Genomic DNA, 20,981 nt, shown 5'->3' with positions numbered 1-20,981 from the left:
ACTCAAATTTCATTTCTTTAAATATCTTTTTCAGTCCTCCATCTTTAAACTTGTAGGTGTTGGGACTGAAAATGAATGCATTCCTATAAAATGTGTCATATTACTCTCCTTTATGCTTATCACTTTTAACTATACTGTAATAAATGTCAAACAGATCATTTATCTTATACTCCTCCCTCCCTGCCAAGCCTCGCTTTATCTCTTTTCCCCAAGCTTGCTCTACAACTAGTTAACTTGGCCACCTGCTGAATTTTTGGAATTTTCTTATCTGTTCAAACCATATTCTTTACAAATCACCCCTTGAACAATTTAACTCATTCTACAGCTGCTCTCTTCATATTCGTACATAATCTATTTGAGAGAAGATTTTTATTTCAAAAGCAGTGAAAATGGCAAATTCTCTAAAGAGAAAAGCGTATTGAAGATGGAACAAATCAATTGGCACTCTGTAAGGAATTTTCCTTATCAAAATCTACAGTTTTAAACATTTGGAAAAATCGAAGTGCAATTCTTGGCGCATACGACGAAAATATGGTTTCATCGAAAAAACTGCGTGGAGCTGAAAGAGAAAACGTAGACGAAGCTTTGCTAAAATGGTTCACCACTCAGCGGGATAGAAATCTTCCTGTGACAGGACCTATGCTTCAAATCAAAGCGAATGAGTTTGCTGAAAAATTAGAGGAAAAGGATTTTGTGTGCTCCAATGGATGGCCAACGGATAGATTCAAAAAACGGAATAATATTTCTTCAGGAAGGATTATTGGAGAAGAAGCGAGTGTTGACGCAACGGATGTGGAAAACTGAAGTGTGGCCGAATATTATACAGAATTATCAAGAGAAAGAAATTTTTAATGCTGACGAAGCTGGACTATTTTACAAATTGATTCCCAATCAGACGTTGAAATTTAAAGGAGAAAAGTGCACCAGTGGGAAACTTTCTAAAGTGAGAATAACAGTTCTTGTTTGTGCTAACATGAACGGCTTGGAAAAGCGAAAACTAACTGTCATAGGTAAATCTCAAAAACCAAGATGCCTTAAAAATTTTAAAAAACTGCCCGTAAACTACAAAGCTAATCAAAAAGCGTGGATGACCTCCCATTTTGTTGATGAAGAACAAAAAAAACAAAAAATTAATACAATTTTCTATGATTGTTTAGAGTGTAATTGTACATAGTTGCAAAATAAATTAATTAAAAACAATTAGAGTACATAAAAGTAGAGATTTTAAGCTTCAAAATGAGCTAAAGCAGAAGCATTTTTGATCATTTTTAAAGAAGTTATGACACTTTGAATTTTGCCATTTTTTTATAAGTTTCTAGGTGTACTGATACTTTTGAGCGGTACTGTATATATATATATATTAACTGAGGGATACACTTTTTAAGTCTGCAAATGTATAGAGACTAAGTCTGCAAATCTATAATAAAAAGAAAGATAGTTCTTAAGAACAATGCTTGCTGTACCTTTATCATTGAAATGTTTTACAATCCATTTCAGAGCTTCATCAATTTCTTGATTTTCTGTATTATACAAAGCCTTCTTACTTTCATCCGTAGAAAGGCCCATGTCCTTCAGTTGGAAGAGATGTGACTCTTTAAACTGAAATTCTAGAGTAAAATTTCGAGAAATTAAACATTGATCTTACAACTTTTTATCAAGACACTTCTTGATACTTATCAAAAAGTTTAAATTAAAAAGAAATTACCATAAGTTTTCGTAACTGTTGAAACAATGCATTATTGAATTTGTTATAATCCTCATTAGAATATAACAGGCAGTATGATCCACATTAAATGCACACACTGTCACAGAATAGTTACAATTTAAAAAATATATAATGAGTAAACACTAAACTGTAATATTAAATTAAACATTTAATTAATAATCTATAAATAAGCTTCTAAAGATATTGTATGAAAACTTAGTTAGAAATAAATACAAATGAGTGTTACCTAACACTAGGCACTCAGCAAAATTAATCGAGTCCGGGTACTCCGCAATAATTGGGTAGTAAAACTTCAGCTAGATACATGTCCAATTCTGATTTAAAACCTTTCTATATTGAATTCAATCAAATTTTTAAAAATGCAGGGGTCTGTTTAGAAGAAATTTGGGTCCGTTAACGGACCCTTCACAAAATATCTTTTCATAAAAACGGACTTGATGACCTAAAAAATCTCANAAAACGGACCCTTCACAAAATATTTTAACTTAAAAACGGACCCTTCACAAAATGATTTTTCTTTTAATCGGACCCTTCACAAATTTGTTTATCTTCATTATTGTTTTTTTAATTGAATAAACCCTTCCCAGGGCAGAAAACAAGAAATATGGATGTAAACGAATTAAGTTTTGTCGTTGGCAGACGATTCTTCCCGAAATGAATATTTGGCGTTCAGCAGTATAGACTAAATACCAAATATTTGTATGTTGAATCGCTAATTTAGTAGCTACAATCGCTGTTTATTTTTTCAAATTAATTTTTTAAATTATTATTTAACAGTGTTGAGCATAATCTTGTATGTCTTTTCAATTTAAAAACTTCTTGAAAAAGTTTTTTTGCAATAACGGACCCTATTTGCACAAATTCATAAAAGCGGACCCTGGTTGAAAGAATGTGAGTAATTTTTTCACAATTTCACGAAAACCGGACCCTTCACAAACTGTCTGGACAGACCCCTGCATATATACTCGTGCAAAACACGTGATTATTAAAACACTACAGTATGTTTTAATAATTTGGTCAAACTATTATAATAAACTAATATAATATTCGATATAATATTCTATTTTTACATAATATATCGCCTAATTTATCCTATCGCCCTTCAAAGTAAGTAAATAAATAAAACTATTTTTAAGCAGTATTTTAAAAAAAATTATTTAGAGTCATTTTAGGTGCATCTACTTAGCAGTATTGGATTAGAAAATCGGATGTTAATTGTAATTTAGAATTCAATGTTTGCTTTTTAGTAGTGTATAATGGAGTTGAGTACTGAATCATCGAATCAGTCGAATCTTACGAACGAATTGCCAACCCTGGCTGTGTTTTACACATCCAAATTATATGGTAGACGAGATGCTAAGTGTCCGATTTGAAGTTTTTACACCTACGCGTTTGGCGCAAAAATTGTTTTTTAAATATAATAAGTGAAATTAAAAGAAAAAAATTAGAGACAGTAAAAAAAATTAGAAAAACAATTCACAACATTAAGTAAAGGTTTTTTTTAAAAAAATGGAAACTTAAATTCGTTTAATGAAATTACGATTAATTTTCGTTAAAAAAGAATTGGGCTTATTTTCGAAAGAAACCTATTTCTTCAAGATCAAGAGAAGAAACTCAAATACAGAAGAAAGGAAAAACTAGTTGAAATGGAAGAAACTAAAAAGAATTGTTTAAACAATAAGCCTTAAAAAAAAATTTTTTTTTAATTAAATTTTAACAAGTAAAATTTAATATCATGCAAAACATTAAAATTTTATCTTAACTTTTTAAAAAATAATTATTTTCATAGCTATTTTCTTAAAATTAACTTCTTTTAAGAAATAAAAAGCCATATATTTAAAAATGTTAGAAAAATAAAATCTGTATTTGAAATATCTATCCAATAATATCTTTCTAGCATATTATCTAAAAATTGCTTTGGTCGAGTATTCATACTTAAAAGAATATTTAATTATGAAAATTAGAATGCTTTTTGTAATATTTGTAATTGATATTACAATAATAAATAAAAAATACATGTTTCTTTATTGCACTTCAAGATGAAAAAGACCATGATACCCACACATGTGACCTATTACGTCAGCACCAGCTGATCGTTTATAAGCAAAATGGCGTGTTAAAAACATTTGAGCTAAGTTTCGCCACATAAGTTGTAAAGAATGTTAATCAACGTGAAGCTGATTAAATACAGTGCCGTAGATTTATTACTTGCTTATGTTATTTTATTGTAACCGTGATATATTTTTGTTTTGTGTACCTGGCAACTTTGATGCATAATTAGTTTATGTTCTACATGGCTTCATGCCTGTCTTTGTGTTAAGAAATAAATAGTGAAAGAATCTTTTTGTAAGAATATAGAATGTATCATTTAAAAGAATTGATACTTTAAGAGCTTCGCTTACTCGAAATAGAATATGAAGAGCAGTAGCTAACGTAAACAAATACCACATTTCAACAACCAGCCAGGATCGAGATAGCATTTGCAGGTATCCCATTATTAAAAACGGGTTATAATTTCGTAATCTTAATGGTATCCTAGACCTGACGGCGCATTTCGATAAATAAGGAGAACATACATTCTTGAAAAAGAAAAACTATATGACGGTGCAAGAGCACTAGATTTGATTGGACCTCTAAAAATGGCGCGTCTTGTGCTAATATGCCTTTAACAAATCAAATGAAATAAAAATAATTTATTTACTTTTGTTTCGTTGTAGATGAAAATCGTCTGCAAGAAACATTTTTTTTTCACTAGTTTATTTATGTGCGAACAGAAAGACGAATATTTGTTACGATTTTTAGATATCATTTTTATTAATTGTGATATTGTCAATAAGAATTCATTTCAACTGCGCTTATAATTATATTATTATATTTAATTATATTATTATATTATTTAATTTGAAATTTATTATTTCAACATATTATTTCACGTATAATTAAATTATTTCAACATAATATTATAATTAAATTAGGTTTTACTAAACCCCTTTATGCAAAACATTAAACGATACTGTTGTCTTATTCCTTATAAAATTTTTCTTCCCAATTTTCACTTTTTAATAATATCTAAAGATGATTTGGAAAGTTATAGTAATATGATTTTTAAAAGTGAGTTTCATTTTTAAAAGTGATATTTAAAAATGATTTGGAAAATGCAATTTGGAAAGTCATAGTAATATCTAAAGATGATTTGGAAAATGCAATTTGGAAAGTCATAGTAATATCTAAAAATGATTTGGAAAATGTAATTTGGAAAGTCATAGTAATATCTAAAAATGATTTGGAAAGTCATAGAAATATCTAAAAATGATTTGGAAAATGCAATTTGGAAAGTCATAGTACTATCTAAAAATGATTTGGAAAATACAATTTGGAAAGTCATAGAAATATCTAATAATGATTTGGAAAATGCAATTTGGAAAGCAGGGGTCTGTCCAGACATTTTGTGAAAGGTCCGTTTTTCGTGAAATTGTGAAAAAATTACTCACATTCTTTCAACCAGGGTCCGCTTTTATGAATTTGTGCAAATAGGGTCCGTTATTGCAAAAAAAAAATTTTTCAAGGAGTTTTTAAATTGTAAAGACATACAAGATTATGCTCAACACTGTAAAATTATAATTAAAAAAATTAAATTTTAAAAAATAAACAACAATTGCTGCTTCTAAATTAGAGATGCAACATACAAATATTTGGTATTTAGCCTATACTGCTGAACGCAGAATATTAATTTCGGACGAATAATGGAAGAATCGTCTGCCGAAGACAAAACTTAATTCGTTTACATCCATCTTTCTTGTTTTCTGCCCTGGAAAGGGTTTATTCGATTAACAAAATAATAATGAAGATAAACAAATTTGTGAAGGGTCCGATTAAAAGAAAAATCATTTTGTGAAGGGTCCGTTTTTAAGTTAAAATATTTTGTGAAGGGTCCGTTTTTAAGTTAAAATATTTTGTGAAGGGTCCGTTTTTAAGTTAAAATATTTTGTGAAGGGTCCGTTTTTAAGTTAAAATATTTTGTGAAGGGTCCGTTTTTAAGTTAAAATATTTTGTGAAGGGTCCGTTTTTATGAAAAGATATTTTGTGAAGGGTCCGTTAACGGACCCAAATTTCTTCTAAACAGACCCCTGGAAAGTCATAATACTATCTAAAAATGATTTGGAAAATGCAATTTGGAAAGTCATACTACGTGCAAGATAGCTTAAAACTGTTTTTAAAAAATCGGTAGCAGTTAAAAATTGAAAAACCCTCACACCAATGTTAAGTACTGCTGTAGAAAAACCGGTTGCATCGTCGTTTCCACCTTAACAAGGTTAAACTATAATTTCATTCAAATAAATAATCATTTACAGTGTGCGATCTATTGTTAGGCGGTCCGACTTGCCCCTTACTTAAGGTTGTATTAAGCAAATTGAGACACTGCATCAAAATTTCTTTTTTTTTTCCTGTAAAAAAAACAAATAATATCCTTTTAAAGTACAACAACCTTGTGTTTAAACTTACATTTAACAAAAATGCTTCTTAGTTTTTGGCTATAGAAGAAATGAAGTGAAAACTCAAACGACATGTTTTCGGTAGAATTTTCCCTATTTTTCATACCCAATTAACGCTTACTCAAGAGTAACCATTATTAAAGTCTAGATTTTCAATCATCTTAGTCATCAGATATATCTAGAATGTTGATTTAATTAACTGTATTTAGAAGAAAAAATATATAAAAATGATTAAAGAAAATCGTATTTTTTTACAGGTTAAGAAAACATTTTCATCTTTCATTATTACCAGGAAAGGGAACAAATTTAGTACAGAAATATAAGAAAAGAAAACAGCCTCAAAAAGTTTTCTCGTCTACAAACAACAAGGAAGGGAGAGAAAAAATTCAAATAGCGGTATGAATTACCAGTCGACATACCGTCACTAAGCATGAATATGATCAAAAAATGTTATCTCAGTTTATAAAATAAAACTTTATAAGGGTGCGTAGCCAAATCTTTCAACAACAAAAAAAATAAGCACCTTTTAAGTACTTTTTAAGCACTCCAAAGAATATTTTAATCACTATATACATTAACAAAATGCAAAATAATTTTCAAAGACTTTACATGATATAATAACTAGTTTCTAACAAATAAAATGATAACAAATAGCCATTCTAAAATGATCAAAAGATTTTCGGTTCGATATCAGAGGGTGGAAAATGAAGCCTGAAATTGAGAATATGTTGCAGAATGCACATGAGAGTGCAATAATCTCATTGAACCCAGCTCAGTTAGACGCACATGTGGACTCACGAGTATTCCATCAAACATGTAAAATGATTGGCGCTTTCATTCCGCATGGACCGTTGGTATGCTGAAATACATTGTGGATGAATGAATTGTGAAAATATTGAATAGAACGATGAGAAAAGCACGCTTTTGCATAATACGTAGTGAAAATCTACATGGTTTAAGAAAAAAATTCATTTTCGAAAAAGGAAAATTATGCACATTTTAAAAACACAAAATGAAAAATGCACCGTAAGGGTTTTTAAAAAACGAAAATCCAAAATAACCACCTTCAAGCACTTTTTAAAAAAGCTATGCATCATGTTTACTTACACGAAGAAGTTCGTGCAAAAAATCATAGTTGCATTTTTAATACAAAAAGCAAAAAAGCACCAATAATTCGGACGCAATTGCGGACAAGCGAAAGGTACATTGATAGTGCATAATTGTTTATGAACGTCGCCTTTGAGAAGCCGCAGTTGTTTACTAACAAAGTTGTAAAATTTAACTGCCAAAAGTTGGTGGTGTAGAGTGGGCAAAACGGGCCAACCTAAATAACTTTTGATGTAATGATTGGATCTTCACGTTTTAGGACTTAATAATAATGGCTCGAGGGGGTGACCTGAAATATACTTAACTAATTAGACGCTAATTTAAGTCACAAAATCAGACACAAAAACGCACTTTCTTTGAATACACATTTCTTTTTTATCGGATTTCTGAACACTCAAAAGCAATGAGGGAAATCGAGTCCCAATAGTTTGAGCGGTCTTCTAAGTTTGTATCTCCTAATGTTAATTTTATTTCTTGAGTATTTCACCATATCTTTGAACTTTTTGAGCAAAAAATGATTGCACGCAAAATATAACTTTTAGTAAATATTTATTACTTTATTCAATAGTATCATTATTCAATACTATTATTATTTAATAATAGTCGAAAGCATTTTGAGTTTTAAGGTATAAATTTTTTTCTCTTTTTTACAGTACTTAAAAATGCAATTTTTGAACACAATTTGATAAATCTTTATGACCTTAAATGAGTACCCTTTTCTGTGGAGAAGCACCCTATCCTCTTTTTTTCCAAGGGAGAACTATGTATCATACATATACATACATATATAACACAAAAAGGATTAAAAAAAAATTTAAAAAAAAAACGAGAGTAACTAAGAAGTTTACTACGCAAGAACTGCAAGCACATAGAACTCATAAATTAAGCTAAGTTAATTAAATAAAGATTTTTTAAAAAGAGAAAATAATTATTAAAATAAAATATTTTTAAATATTTAAAAAATACTTAAAAGTTTTATTTTTTTTAACATGTTTAAAACAAATTAAAAAATTTTTAAAAAAATTGACAAGTCAGAAAACAAAATAAGAAAAAGATAATTTCGACATCAGCTCACGCGATTATAGCCGCAAAAAAAAAAAGAGTGTTTTCTAATATTGTATAAATATAGCCAAAGCAAAATATATCAATACAATAGTGGAACACCAAAAACTCGAAATGAAAATTGAGCAATATATATATACAGTGAGAGAGAGAGAGCAAAATAAATAAATACAATAAGGACTAATTTATTTAAAAACTAAATTAATATTATTATTCGTTTTCCCTTTTTTCATTGTTCTGTCATTTTTTCCATGTTTTCTATATATATATATATATATATATATTCTTTCATTTAGCTAAATGAAAGAATTTCTTTATTTATGTTGCGATATTAGTTTGCCTTAATTTATTTAGGGCTAGCTACCTTTTAAAATTTATAAATTACCGAAAACTAATGAATGGTTAATTTAACCATTCATTCATCATTCCAGGGTTGCCACTCAAATCTGGAGAGAAAAATTCCCTGTGTTTTCCCTGTACATATTACACACAATATATTAAGAGAAAACAACAATTACTGTGCTCATGTGTGAGCTATATTGGGTAAACTATATTTATTAGTTTTAATTGTTGAAAAAACAGCTGAACATACATAAATAATGCTGTAGTAAATGAAATATTTTAGTACAGTAGAAATATCATAGTTAAATATCCCATAGATGACGCTTTGAGTGGTCACCATTTTTTAAAAGACAAAAATACGAAACAAAATGCCCTGTATTTTCCCAGTTTGTAAAGAAAAAAATTAAAATTCCCCGCAATTCTCTTGTTATTTTAGGTGATTTTTAAATTCCCTAAATTTTCTGTTGTTCTCCCTGTGGAGTAGCAACCCAGCGAAAACTCTAATGAATGGTTAAATTAAGCGTAAAGTTTAAAACAATCACAACAGTAAAACGTCTTCGACTCCTTCCTGCGCATCGTAACATCAGCGAAAGGATACATCCTGTATTTCCTGCATTTCTTCCGGTTTTAAGAAGTTTGTTATTGTTTACATTCAGTCACCCGTCCATTCATTTTATAAGTGGAGTTTAAAATAAAAGTATTTCACTACGATTGAAAAATATGGATTCCAAATATAACAAGAAATAATATTTTAAGTTCCCAAAGCAACTAGGAATATTGTAAAGATCCGGCTACACGACTCTCTGTTTTTCAATTCCTACTAGTACAGAACCCGTTATCCGGAAATCAGAAAACCAAAAAACCGGAACGAAATTCGAGAAATTTTCTCGCCATTTTTTTAAAAAATATTTTTTTTCCTCATAAGATTTTAGGATTTTTCTTTCTTTTTTGAAAGATGTTTACCTTACCATCACTTTGGAAATAACCATTAGTGTATTACTTCATCGTTTTTTCTTCTTTTTAAGATTATTTCCATAATTTTTTTTTTTTTAGTTGAGTTTAACAATAAAAAAAACGGCTTTTTGTAGTGATTCAGAAAACCGGAAAAATCAGTTATCCGGAATAGCGATGGTCCCGATCGTTCCGGATAATCGGTTCCCTACTTATTAGTTCACGCTCTCCCTATATCTTGTTCAAATTTTCAATCGTTAATAAAATACTTTTTTATTCATCCACTCATGTTCGAATACAATTTTTTTTTAAACTTGTAGTGGAATGACACTTGATATTAATACAGTTTTTTCAAATATTAATTCATTAATTAATTTAATTACTTAATTTTAGTTTTATATGGGAGCAAAAATTGGAATTATTTAATAAAGAGTAACTAAAATAAAAAATGTCTTTGTTGACCCTAAGTAGGAATTGACTTTTAAAAAAAATTTCGATTAGTTTTTTTAATGAATTAGTTACAATTAAAACAAATAATCTTGCTTTTATTTATATCATCTGGAAAAGAACTTTTTCATTATATTTTTGGAATTTTTAGAAATAGAAAATTATTGGAAGGACAATTTTCCCATTTATCAGGAAAAGGGGTGCTTTGTCGGGATAGCAAGCGTTATAAGGCAAAAAGATAAATTTTGCTTGACCAGTGTTTAGTTGTAGCATTCTTAACAGCGGTCACAGTTTGAAACACGTAGGAAATTGAAAACGATTAAAAAAAATTGCTGATATTAATAATGTAAGGTAGGGGTAATAAATTGATCTAATTATACTAATACCTGGATATCTATAAAATGTATTGTCTAATTTATTCAATCGTAGAATTTATATTATATATAATCCAATTTAACCCATTGATACACGAACGTAAACAAGTACAAACCGCGTAAAAACAATAAAGCTGTATAGTATCACCTGATAATTAAGATTTTACACAGAATCTTAGAATTACATTTACAATTTAGCCATGGACTGTATTTTGAGAATACTGTGAATGTAAAATATTTATTAATTTTATATTTATTTAAATAATAAAATGGACATGGGATGCATTTAAATTGAAAAAAAAAATTTAAAAAAATTGGCATTCGAAAGGCGACTGGCAGACGATTATTCTATCGCCATCTGTTATCGATAGTCGCTCTGTGGCGGCAAGCGTACGGAATTGTTCTACCGCTACACGTAAGAGCATAGTTGTCGAAAAGGAAACTGCGTAATGAAAGAAGGAGTGGGATCGGCAGGTGATAAGGAACGTCATCATTGAAATGTCAATAGAGTATATATTGAATACAACTGTAGTGAACAGAGAGAATTTCAAGGAGCAGCGCTGAATTTAAAACGATTCTTGCAAAACTTTATAAGAGGAGGGGCTTCGCTATCAGTGTGACTGGCAATTCAATTCCTTTTAGAATTCTTGACACACGAACAACAAGAAAACGTTTGCATTTACCCACTGAGTATGAATACAGAGTACAGGCAGGAAGGCCAGAAAATATAAAAATAAAAATCCGTTATTCTTTCAAGATGAATTTATGGATTTTCTCTGACTCTTGTAACTGATTGTATAAATTATATTAATTTTTCAGTATGAAGTGCGCAAATTTTTTTTAAAAAACAAAAAGGATATCATCTTGATGAAATAACTTTTGTTCTACTGATGGAATTAACGCAATTTAAGTGCAATTTAATGGTTCATGAGGGTGACCTTAAATGTTAATTATAGCTATTAATTAAGGAACAGACGGATAGAAAAAATGACGCATACATATAAGCGTACTTTTTCTAAATAAGTTAACCTTTTTTTTTATGACGGATTTGGACTTATGATCATCAAAATGTGTTTGTCGGAGGCGCCTTGATGTTAATTTCTTTTATTTTGTCATATCTAGGGAAGTTTCAACGCTTATCTAAAAATGTTAGCGCACAATTAAAAAATTCATTTATTCAAAAATATGTCTATGTAAAAATAATTTTAAATACATTTATTTTATTACGTCATATAATAAGAGTCGGAAAAATTTTGAACTGTTAAGTATGTATAGATTTACACCGTTTCAAACTGCGTAATTTAAATGATAAAATACAAAATTTCAGAGAAAAAATTTGAATTTTTTTCTAGTTATAAGATTTTAAAAAAGAAAGCCTTATTTCATTTTTCACGAACTTGTTAGACCGATTTCGGACACTTCTTGTATTTTAAATAATTTTTTAAGTGTAAGGTCCATGTTTCGAGTGTTACCTTACAATTAAAAAATTGTTCGACCATTACTAAACAAAATAATAATAAAAAAGATATTTAAAAAAAAAAACTGCTAAAAATTTTTATCTTTTGAGCAAAAATTTTTCAATTCGCTTAAAAAATTTCTAAGATAAGATGAAATACGCAAAAAAGTGAAGAATGTTAAATGCTCTCCTAACTATTGGTGCCATATTTTCTAGATAGCGGTACCCCCCCCCCCCCCANTAATTAAGGAACAGACGGATAGAAAAAATGACGCATACATATAAGCGTACTTTTTCTAAATAAGTTAAACTTTTTTTTTATGACGGATTTGGACTTATGATCATCAAAATGTGTTTGTCGGAGGCGCCTTGATGTTAATTTCTTTTATTTTGTCATATCTAGGGAAGTTTCAACGCTTATCTAAAAATGTTAGCGCACAATTAAAAAATTCATTTATTCAAAAATATGTCTATGTAAAAATAATTTTAAATACATTTATTTTATTACGTCATATAATAAGAGTCGGAAAAATTTTGAACTGTTAAGTATATATATATTTACACCGTTTCAAACTGCGTAATTTAAATGATAAAATACAAAATTTGAGAGAAAAAATTTGAATTTTTTCTAAGTTATAAGATTTAAAAAAAAGCCTTATTTCATTTTTCACGAACTTGTTAGACCGATTTCGGACGCTTCTTGTATTTTAATCTTCTTGTATTTTAAATAATTTTTTAATTGTAAGGTCCATGTTTCGAGTATAACCTTACAATTAAAAAATTGTTTGACCATTACTAAACAAAATAATAATAAAAAAGATATTTAAAAAAAAAAAAAAAAAACTGCTAAGAATTTTTATCTTTTGAGCAAAAATTTTTCAATTCGCTTAAAAAATTTCTAAGATAAGATGAAATTAGCAAAAAAGTGAAGAAGGTTAAATGCTCTCCTAACTATTGGTGCCATATTTTCTATATAGCGGTTCCCCCCCCCCCCCCCCCCCATATTTGATTGTCAAAAATCCAAATCAATAGGAGGGGAGGGTATGTTTATTCAGAAAAAGTATATTCTTGTGCCTGATTCTGCATATTAATTAGTACTTGGCACTAATTAATTAGCATATTCAACGAATATTATAAATTTTGGTTTCCTGAAAAATTATTATCAATATTCCAAACTTCATCTTTAAATGTAGATACCGTAGATAGAAAAAGGTACAGGCTAAAATAGAAATCTTAACATAAAAAGGGGCTATTTTGGCCTAATCTTTCAAAATGCTCATTTATTTTTTTTTAAACTGAAAAACATATTTTGCATTCATTGTCTAAGTATTTGCCATGTGAAGTTTTAAACATCTAGTGAAAAACCTGTTTCTCCATTGTTTATGCTCTCTATGACAAATGTTTCTTTTTTATATATATATATATAGTTTTTACTATTTTATTAAAAGAAATATGTTCTTCTCATTTTTAAAAAATATATATATACTTATTGTTGTTGCTATTTCTTGCGAAAAAAATTAAAAAAAAGAAAGAAAAAAAAAGCTTTATATGTGAGGCAGTACTGAAACTTGAAACATCAATTTTAAGAACTAATGTTCTAAAAAATTTTCAAGGGTCCTAGTTGTCCTGATTCAATATTTTTAACTTTTTCTCTATTTCTGATATTTTCTGTTACAGAAATCCGACATAAATCAACTATAATACCGCGAAAACTTTATTTAATGAGGAGTACTGCATATGAGAAATGCGCTATTGCAACAATTTTCCAAATCAATGTCAAAATGCTAACTATGCTAAAATTTATGCTTTCAAGAAGTTAAAAATTACTATCCGCTATTGAGACAGAATTTTGAGGGAAAATGCAATTTTCTGCTGTTTAGTGAACAATATTTCACAAAATAAAAATGAGTAAATAAAAAAAACAAAAACATTTCATCTTATTTCTGGTATTATGGAGAAGTGAAAAAGGAATATCATTTCTCTGTTTTCTTCCTTCAATCTTAAATCCTAATGTTTATGAAGCAAACATATGTCAGCAATCATCAATATTATCTTCTCTAAAAGAAAATTTTTTTCTGCTGTTTTTAGAAATCCATAAAATAGAGTGCACCTTTTGTTGACCTCATTCTATCATGCCCACTATTTCCCCTCTTCAAGACATTTAACGATATGTATAACTACTGAATATTATTACCAAAGAAATCGGTACAAGTTTATTGCTATATTTTCTGACATAGAATGTTCAAAAACCCATTTTTTTTTCATTCGAAATTTATTGCTAGGCCCTCAAACTTCAGAAAGCATTAAACTTTATTTATAAATATGAGCAATCGTATGACTTAAACAGTTCTTAAGTTATAAAATAATCCTCTAAGTAGAGAAAAAGAATTTTCCAAGAAAAAAAAAGGAAATATTTTTTTTTCAATTATAGCAGGGTAGTGCATCATCATCATCATCAATAGCTCGACAGCCCAGGGTGGGCCTTCGCCTTTTCAAGAAGTTTTTTTCCAGGCTAACCTTTTTCCTGCTAGTGTTATCCAATTTTTAAGACCAAAAGTTCTTTTTCTAGGTCATCTATCCATCTCAAATCCGGCCTGCCTCTTTTTCGTGTGCCAACTGGTCTGGCATTGAAAACTCTTTTTGCGGTATGGTCTTCGCTCATTCTGAAAATGTGGCCTGCCCATTTTAAGGGTTGTGTATATTCTTATCAATTATAAATTACAAACCACTACCTGTCAATTAATATTGGTTAAGTTTCCTGGTTTTTACCATTTTTCGCACTGGTAAAAACATACCGCTGCGACAAGGGTAACCCTGTCAGCAGCATATAGACATTTTCCCCACTGCTGATCATAGACAAAATACCTACAACTCTCTCCAACATATGGAAGTGATATTTAAGGGTTCTCTATGAAACACTCAAATCTCCAAGCATCTACAGTTTGTCTATTATAAGAACTCCCCCAGCCACAAAGTCTGAGACAGTCTTCTGCTATGGAAACAAGAATAGCTCATTTCAGTGAGAAGAGCTTCTCTTCAGTCTAGGGCTAACACTGAAGACCGAAGGAAAAAAATTCCCTTTCCCACACTGACCCTAGCAAAACCTGTCTAAGCAATGACCCCACGCCCCTACTTGAAATAGTTATACTTCATTACCATAGTTACCCCCATGTGTCCAGGCGAATGGCTAGGGGAGTTCTTACTTTGGACAAACTATAACTAAATTAATGTCTACCATTCCTAGTCGGCCAATCCTGTCCACCAAGGATCTAATCCTCAATCCCTCCACCTATCTCTATTTAAAGTCAGAAGAATCTTTAAAGTTTAAATGGAATAAAAATGAATTTTTATTTTCATGTATGGTGTTTGCATTATGTAGTACCCATGAATTTCTTTTTTATTTACCATTAAATTACGCTATATGCTAACTAGTTTACCCAATGGCTAGTAAAGGATAGGATTATCACACTATCTCTTACTTTTAAGTGGCTATAAGTAGGGAATTTCAAATAAAATGCAGTTATAAACAACATTTTCCATTACACTTTCAAATGTCATTTTCAAAAAAAAAAATTCGCACAAAATATTGAAATTTACAGCATTTTTCAAATAAAATATTTGAAACAACACTGGTTAATACCCACAACTTCATTTGAATTAATGTATTTGAATTTAGTAGTATTATACTTTAAGTATTTAATAAAAGGCAATTTAGTTTGAAAATAACAATGAATAAAAAAATCAATTATTATTTGTTTACTGCTAGATATTGTTTATTGAAATTAGTGTCTAATAACAAAAATGAGAAAAATTTTGGAATTAACTTAATATTTCTTTAAAAATGTACTGTCAATTACAATATGAAATGTTTTAATGTAGAATATACTGTAAGATTAATGAAAAATCTTCTGAAAGGTAATACCAAAAGCAGTTTACTGGTCCCAACTGTCCACTTTAACATTAAAAAATTTAATACATACTATCAAAATATTCTCTTAAAATTCAGCTTTGATTTTATCTTCTCATCAATTTTTAGATATATCAGTAAAATAATTATGTTAACGTGAAAAAATATTAACTAGCTATAACCAGATGTCTCTTGTGCAGCAAATTATTGTGGTTTTGCTCGTAACCTACTTAAAACCTTATAAGATTTATTCCAACTAAAATTATGAAACTATTATTTTACGGTTGATTAAATTGCTAACTTAAAATATTTAATTCTGAAAAATTATAGATTAATTGTTTTCTTATATGATTTATTCCTAACAAAATTATGAAACTATTATTTTACGGTTAATTGAATTGCTAACTTAAAATATTTAATTCTGAAAAATTATAGATTAATTGTTTTAAACTAAAGTCAAAATTATAAAAGGCCTAATTTCAGTGTTTAGAACACCATAATCTACTATTGCACTTAAAAAGCACCAAGCACTAATTGACATAATTTTCTACTATTTTCTTTACAGATAAATTTGATTGAGAGCAATTTTCTGAATTGATTGAAATATAAGAATGCTTTGTTTTCTTTTAAAAAATTTAATTGGTATTAAAAAAAATTCAGTGCAAGGCTTTTTTTTTTTTTTTTTTTGGATGTTCTCACAAATTCTTGCTTTCCCAGTACTTTTATTAGAAAATAATGAAAATAAAATAAAAATTCCTCATTGTATTTGAATAAAATTTGTTTCAAAATTTATAAAAACACATTGTAAACCTAAAATATGATGTGTTTCTGAAAAAAAAAAATTTTTTATTAGTTATTAAAAAATAATTAATCTACAAATATATTCCAAAACTCCTCCCCTTTTCCAAAAAAAAAATTTTTTTTTTCTTTTTATGTACGACCTTGTTCATTCCTTTTAAAAATTTTATTGGTATTAAAAAAATTTCAGTGCAAGGTTTTTTTTTTTTTTTGTTGATGTTTTCACAAATTTTTGCTTTTCCAGTACTTTAATTAGAAAATAATGAAAATAAAATAAAAAGTACTAATTGAATTCGAATAAAATTTGTTTCAAAATTTATAAATATGCATTGTAAACCTAAAATATGATGTGTTTTTGAAGAAAAAAAAATTATTTTATCAGTTATTAAAAAATAGTTAATCCTTAAATAGATTTTTTTAAACAATTTTAAAACAAATTTTTTTTGAGCTACGACCTTGTTTTAATAGCATTCCCAAGGCTATAATGGTACTTGTAATTAATGGTCAGACCCTTAAGTATGTGGGTCATAATTTGTCTAAAAAAAATATCACACACATAAACACACGAAATGTGATTTTTTTATCATTCTTCGGGGGGAAAAATCATACTGTCAGGCAAAAATTAGCAATTAATAATATTTACATCCAAATATTGCGAAATAAAAATTCATTGCAACATTTAAAAAAAAAATCCTTCAAGTTGCAAGTGTCAATTAAACAGAGCACGAAAATGATCGATAATATAAACAAGACATATATGTCTATAAAAATCACACCACTTATGATTGAAATGATTAAAATGTATGACTCACCCCTTCGATTAAAGGGCCGTACACGAATAGCGACTTTGATTTTATCACTGGCCATTCCTGCAGCTTCACTAAAACTGAAGCAACATCAGAAATGGATGATGAAGAAGATGGAAACAGGTGTCTTGTAATATATCCAAACTGTGCTGAGATAATTCCCCGTGTTCACATATTACAATATATATCAAGTAACAAACATCGGGAACACTACATAATCCACAATCAACACCTCAGTAATAGTAGTAGACACATATGCAATGACATCGCCTATATTTCAACCAATACTACAGTAAAATCCATCGTCGTCTGTTTCTTCTTTGCTGCAGTAGGGTTGCTTGAAAAATAATAAACCTTATCGGTCGCCAAAGCAAGTGCTCGGCGACTTTTATCGAAAGCCAATTCGATTAAAATTCTTCTCTCTTATTTCCTGCAGAATTTTTAATACAAATTGAACACCTGTAAGCAGCGGTTCCCATTTTTTTTCGACAGCGGAACCCTGAATAATAAAGCCTCTTTCAACAGAACCCCAACTTTATAAATAAATTTTATTAGGGTAATATAGTGAACGTTAAAACCAATAAGAAAGACTAAATTTTAAAAAAAATTAATTAGAAGAACGAATTTTTTTTTATCGTTTTATCATTAATTATCTTAAATCAGGTATCAAATTTTATGTCCGACAATTAAATTTGCAGTCCTTGTTCTTCTGGCAGCCGGGGGCCGCATCCAGACAGCGAAGCTTCTTTTTTTTGTGGCCCACGAACTAAAATATATTAGTTGTCATTTTTTTGCTGACAATTTTCGTAAAAAATCTGTATGGGCTTAAAATACATTTCTCGTTAATAATATTTTATTAATTAATTTCTTCATTTCTGTGAAATTTAACATACCAACCGTACAAAAAAATTTATTTCACTGGTTTTGCATCCAAGAAAATATTTATTCAAATACAAAAATTGCTCTTTTTTATTTAATTTTTTTGTATTTTGTGAATATAATTTAGCATGTGTGTATCATAAATTTTCCCGAAGAAATTCTCCGATTTAACTTTTTGAAACCACTCATTTTGGACGAAAATATTTACACACACATTTGTAAATTTTAAATTTAAAATGTAACTATCTATTCTCTGGTGGTTGCAGCAGACAAACCTCAATTTTCTCATTGAACATTTTGTGTGCTACTACGTAAGTTTTAATACCAACCTTTTTAAAGTTTTATATCTTAACAATTAGATATCTGATGCACATTGTTTAATACATTAAAGTTAACACATTAAAGTTATTGTAGCCCGAATTTTTCAATATGCAATTAAATATTTTTAAAAATCTACTTCTTATTTTAATTTGTAATTCAATACAACTTGGTAAAAATTTGTACAACTTGGTAAAAATCTGGCAGTAATATTAAATGTTCCTTCAAACATAAAGGAGTCCTGCATAAAATTTTGATAAAGTTGCGGCCCGCCATTTGATTTTTGTTTTTGATTGTGGCCCCCGGCCTCATGTAAGTTGGAAACCCCTGATCTAGAGTGTTTATAAATTTGTTTTTGGTGTATACACATTAGTTGAAAATGAATAATATAAGCCCAATTATATTTTACTTCGAAGTAAAAACTTAAAAGAACTGTTATAAACGTTGAAAATGGCGAAACATATTTCTTTACAAAATAATTTAAATTATTTTATTTTGATTTGAACAGAGCGTAGGAAATACTAATGCAATATTTCATAAATGCTTGTTCTTCTCATAATTTATTCAACATATTGTTATTAGAAATATTGTGTTTTCTTTTTTAAAAAAATGCCATTTCTATTTCATTGGCATTTCACTTGAAATAATTTCTTTAAGTCAACCGTAAGGTTAACTAAATTATGAATTATAGGTTGGATATAAATATAATCAGAGGTTTCCAAACTCATGGTTCCGCGGAACACCATTTGGGAACCACTGCCTGTAAGCATCAAATGTTACCATAACAGAACGATTGTTGTTTTTTTTCTTTTTTCCTGACTGGGAATGAGCAGCAAAACGAAAATAGTCAAAAAAACAGTTATTTCTCATAAAAATAATAAATTTAATTAAAAAACTGTGTATAGGAGCATTAATTTTTAAAATTTCTTGAACGAAATTGTAATTAAATATTTTTTTATCAGTTTTAAAATGGAATGCTACTTTAACATTAGATGACTCAAAGATAATTTATTATTTTTCTTATTGCGAATACGTTGCAAGTCATTAGGAGGAAAATTATTTATCGTAAAAAATAAATCAATAAATAAAAATTTGCTAGGAAGTAATTATTTTTATACTTATTTGTATTAAATTTTAATTAAGTAATTTTTATCAGTTTTTAAATAGAATGCTTCCTTAAAATTATTTTTTGTTCTTTTCTTGTACTGGGAATAAGCAGCCAAAGATTCGAAGTCATCAGAAGAATAGTTATTTCTCATAAAAAGAATAAATAAATGAATGAAAAGTTAGGTTGAGAAAGAATGATAGGTTATTTTCAAACCTATTTGTATGAAATTCTATTCAAATGTTTGTAACAGTTTCAAAATAGAAGGCAACTTTAATAATAATTTATTTTTTTTCACTGGGAATAAGGTTGCCGAGGATAAGAAGTCATCAGAAGAAAAGTTATTTCTCATATTAAAAAAAAAAAAAATGCTTTCGAAGCAACTATTTTTAAGCTTATTTGTATAAATTTTAGAATTTTTTTTTAACAGTTTTGAAATCGAATGCTATTTTATTAAATGAATTAGTTTCATTACGAAGAATGAGTAGCAAAGAATTAAAAAAGTCATCAGAAGAAAAGTTATTTCTCATAAAAGAATAAATAAGTTAGTAAAATAAGAAGTTATTTTTAAACTTATTTGCATGAAATTTTAATTAAATATTTTTAAAAGATGAAGGTACTTAAACATTTCTTTTTATTTTATAGCCGTCGTTAAACAACCGTAAATAATTTTTTTATATATATTCAAATTATTAACTATAAGAGAACTGCATCAATTTCATCTTCAAATGCGTCACTTTCTTTTTTTCAGTACATCAAAATTTTCAAATTTATCTCTTTCTTCTTTTAAAGAATGGTTAAATATAAATGACTGATAAAATTACTCCACCAAAAATGATTTTACAAAATATCCCCCCCCCCAAAAAAAGAGAAAAATTTAAATTCGTGGTTCAGTCCAATCAAAATCACACACCAAAAAATCTTTTAAAATGCCCCCTCCTGCCAAATTTTAAAAAAATACCCCTTAAATAATCAAAAATATCCCCTAAGTCTATTTTACACCTAGAAAACTATAAAAAATATCTAAAATATTTTTGTAAAGAAAGTATCCCCCTTAATTGATGGCGACTTGCCCCTTTGGTACCCCCATGTGGGTACCCCTGGTAGGATAACAAAATTGTCAGTAAAGCTTTTTCATTATTTTTTTTTTTTTTTTTTTTTTTTTTTTTTTTTTTTTTTTTTTTTTTTTTTTTTTTTTTTTTTTTTTTTT

The 20,981-nt window shown here is 28.4% G+C and overlaps 1 protein-coding gene across 1 annotated transcript in view; it reads right to left on the bottom strand.

The window, feature by feature from the left end:
• The window catches only part of LOC107441478 (Kinesin heavy chain 73), a 129,414-nt gene extending 111,614 nt beyond the window's left edge, over positions 1–17,800 (bottom strand). The window contains exon 1 of the mRNA XM_043045685.2: positions 17,476–17,800. Within this exon, the coding sequence (XP_042901619.1) occupies positions 17,476–17,530 (55 nt within the window). The 5' untranslated portion in view covers positions 17,531–17,800. The remainder of the gene's footprint in view (positions 1–17,475) is intronic.
• Between the last annotated feature and the right edge of the window lie 3,181 nt (positions 17,801–20,981).

Source organism: Parasteatoda tepidariorum, chromosome 3, assembly GCF_043381705.1.
Source record: "Parasteatoda tepidariorum isolate YZ-2023 chromosome 3, CAS_Ptep_4.0, whole genome shotgun sequence".
NCBI lineage: Eukaryota > Metazoa > Arthropoda > Arachnida > Araneae > Theridiidae > Parasteatoda > Parasteatoda tepidariorum.
This window is presented reverse-complemented; position numbering and strand designations above follow the sequence as displayed.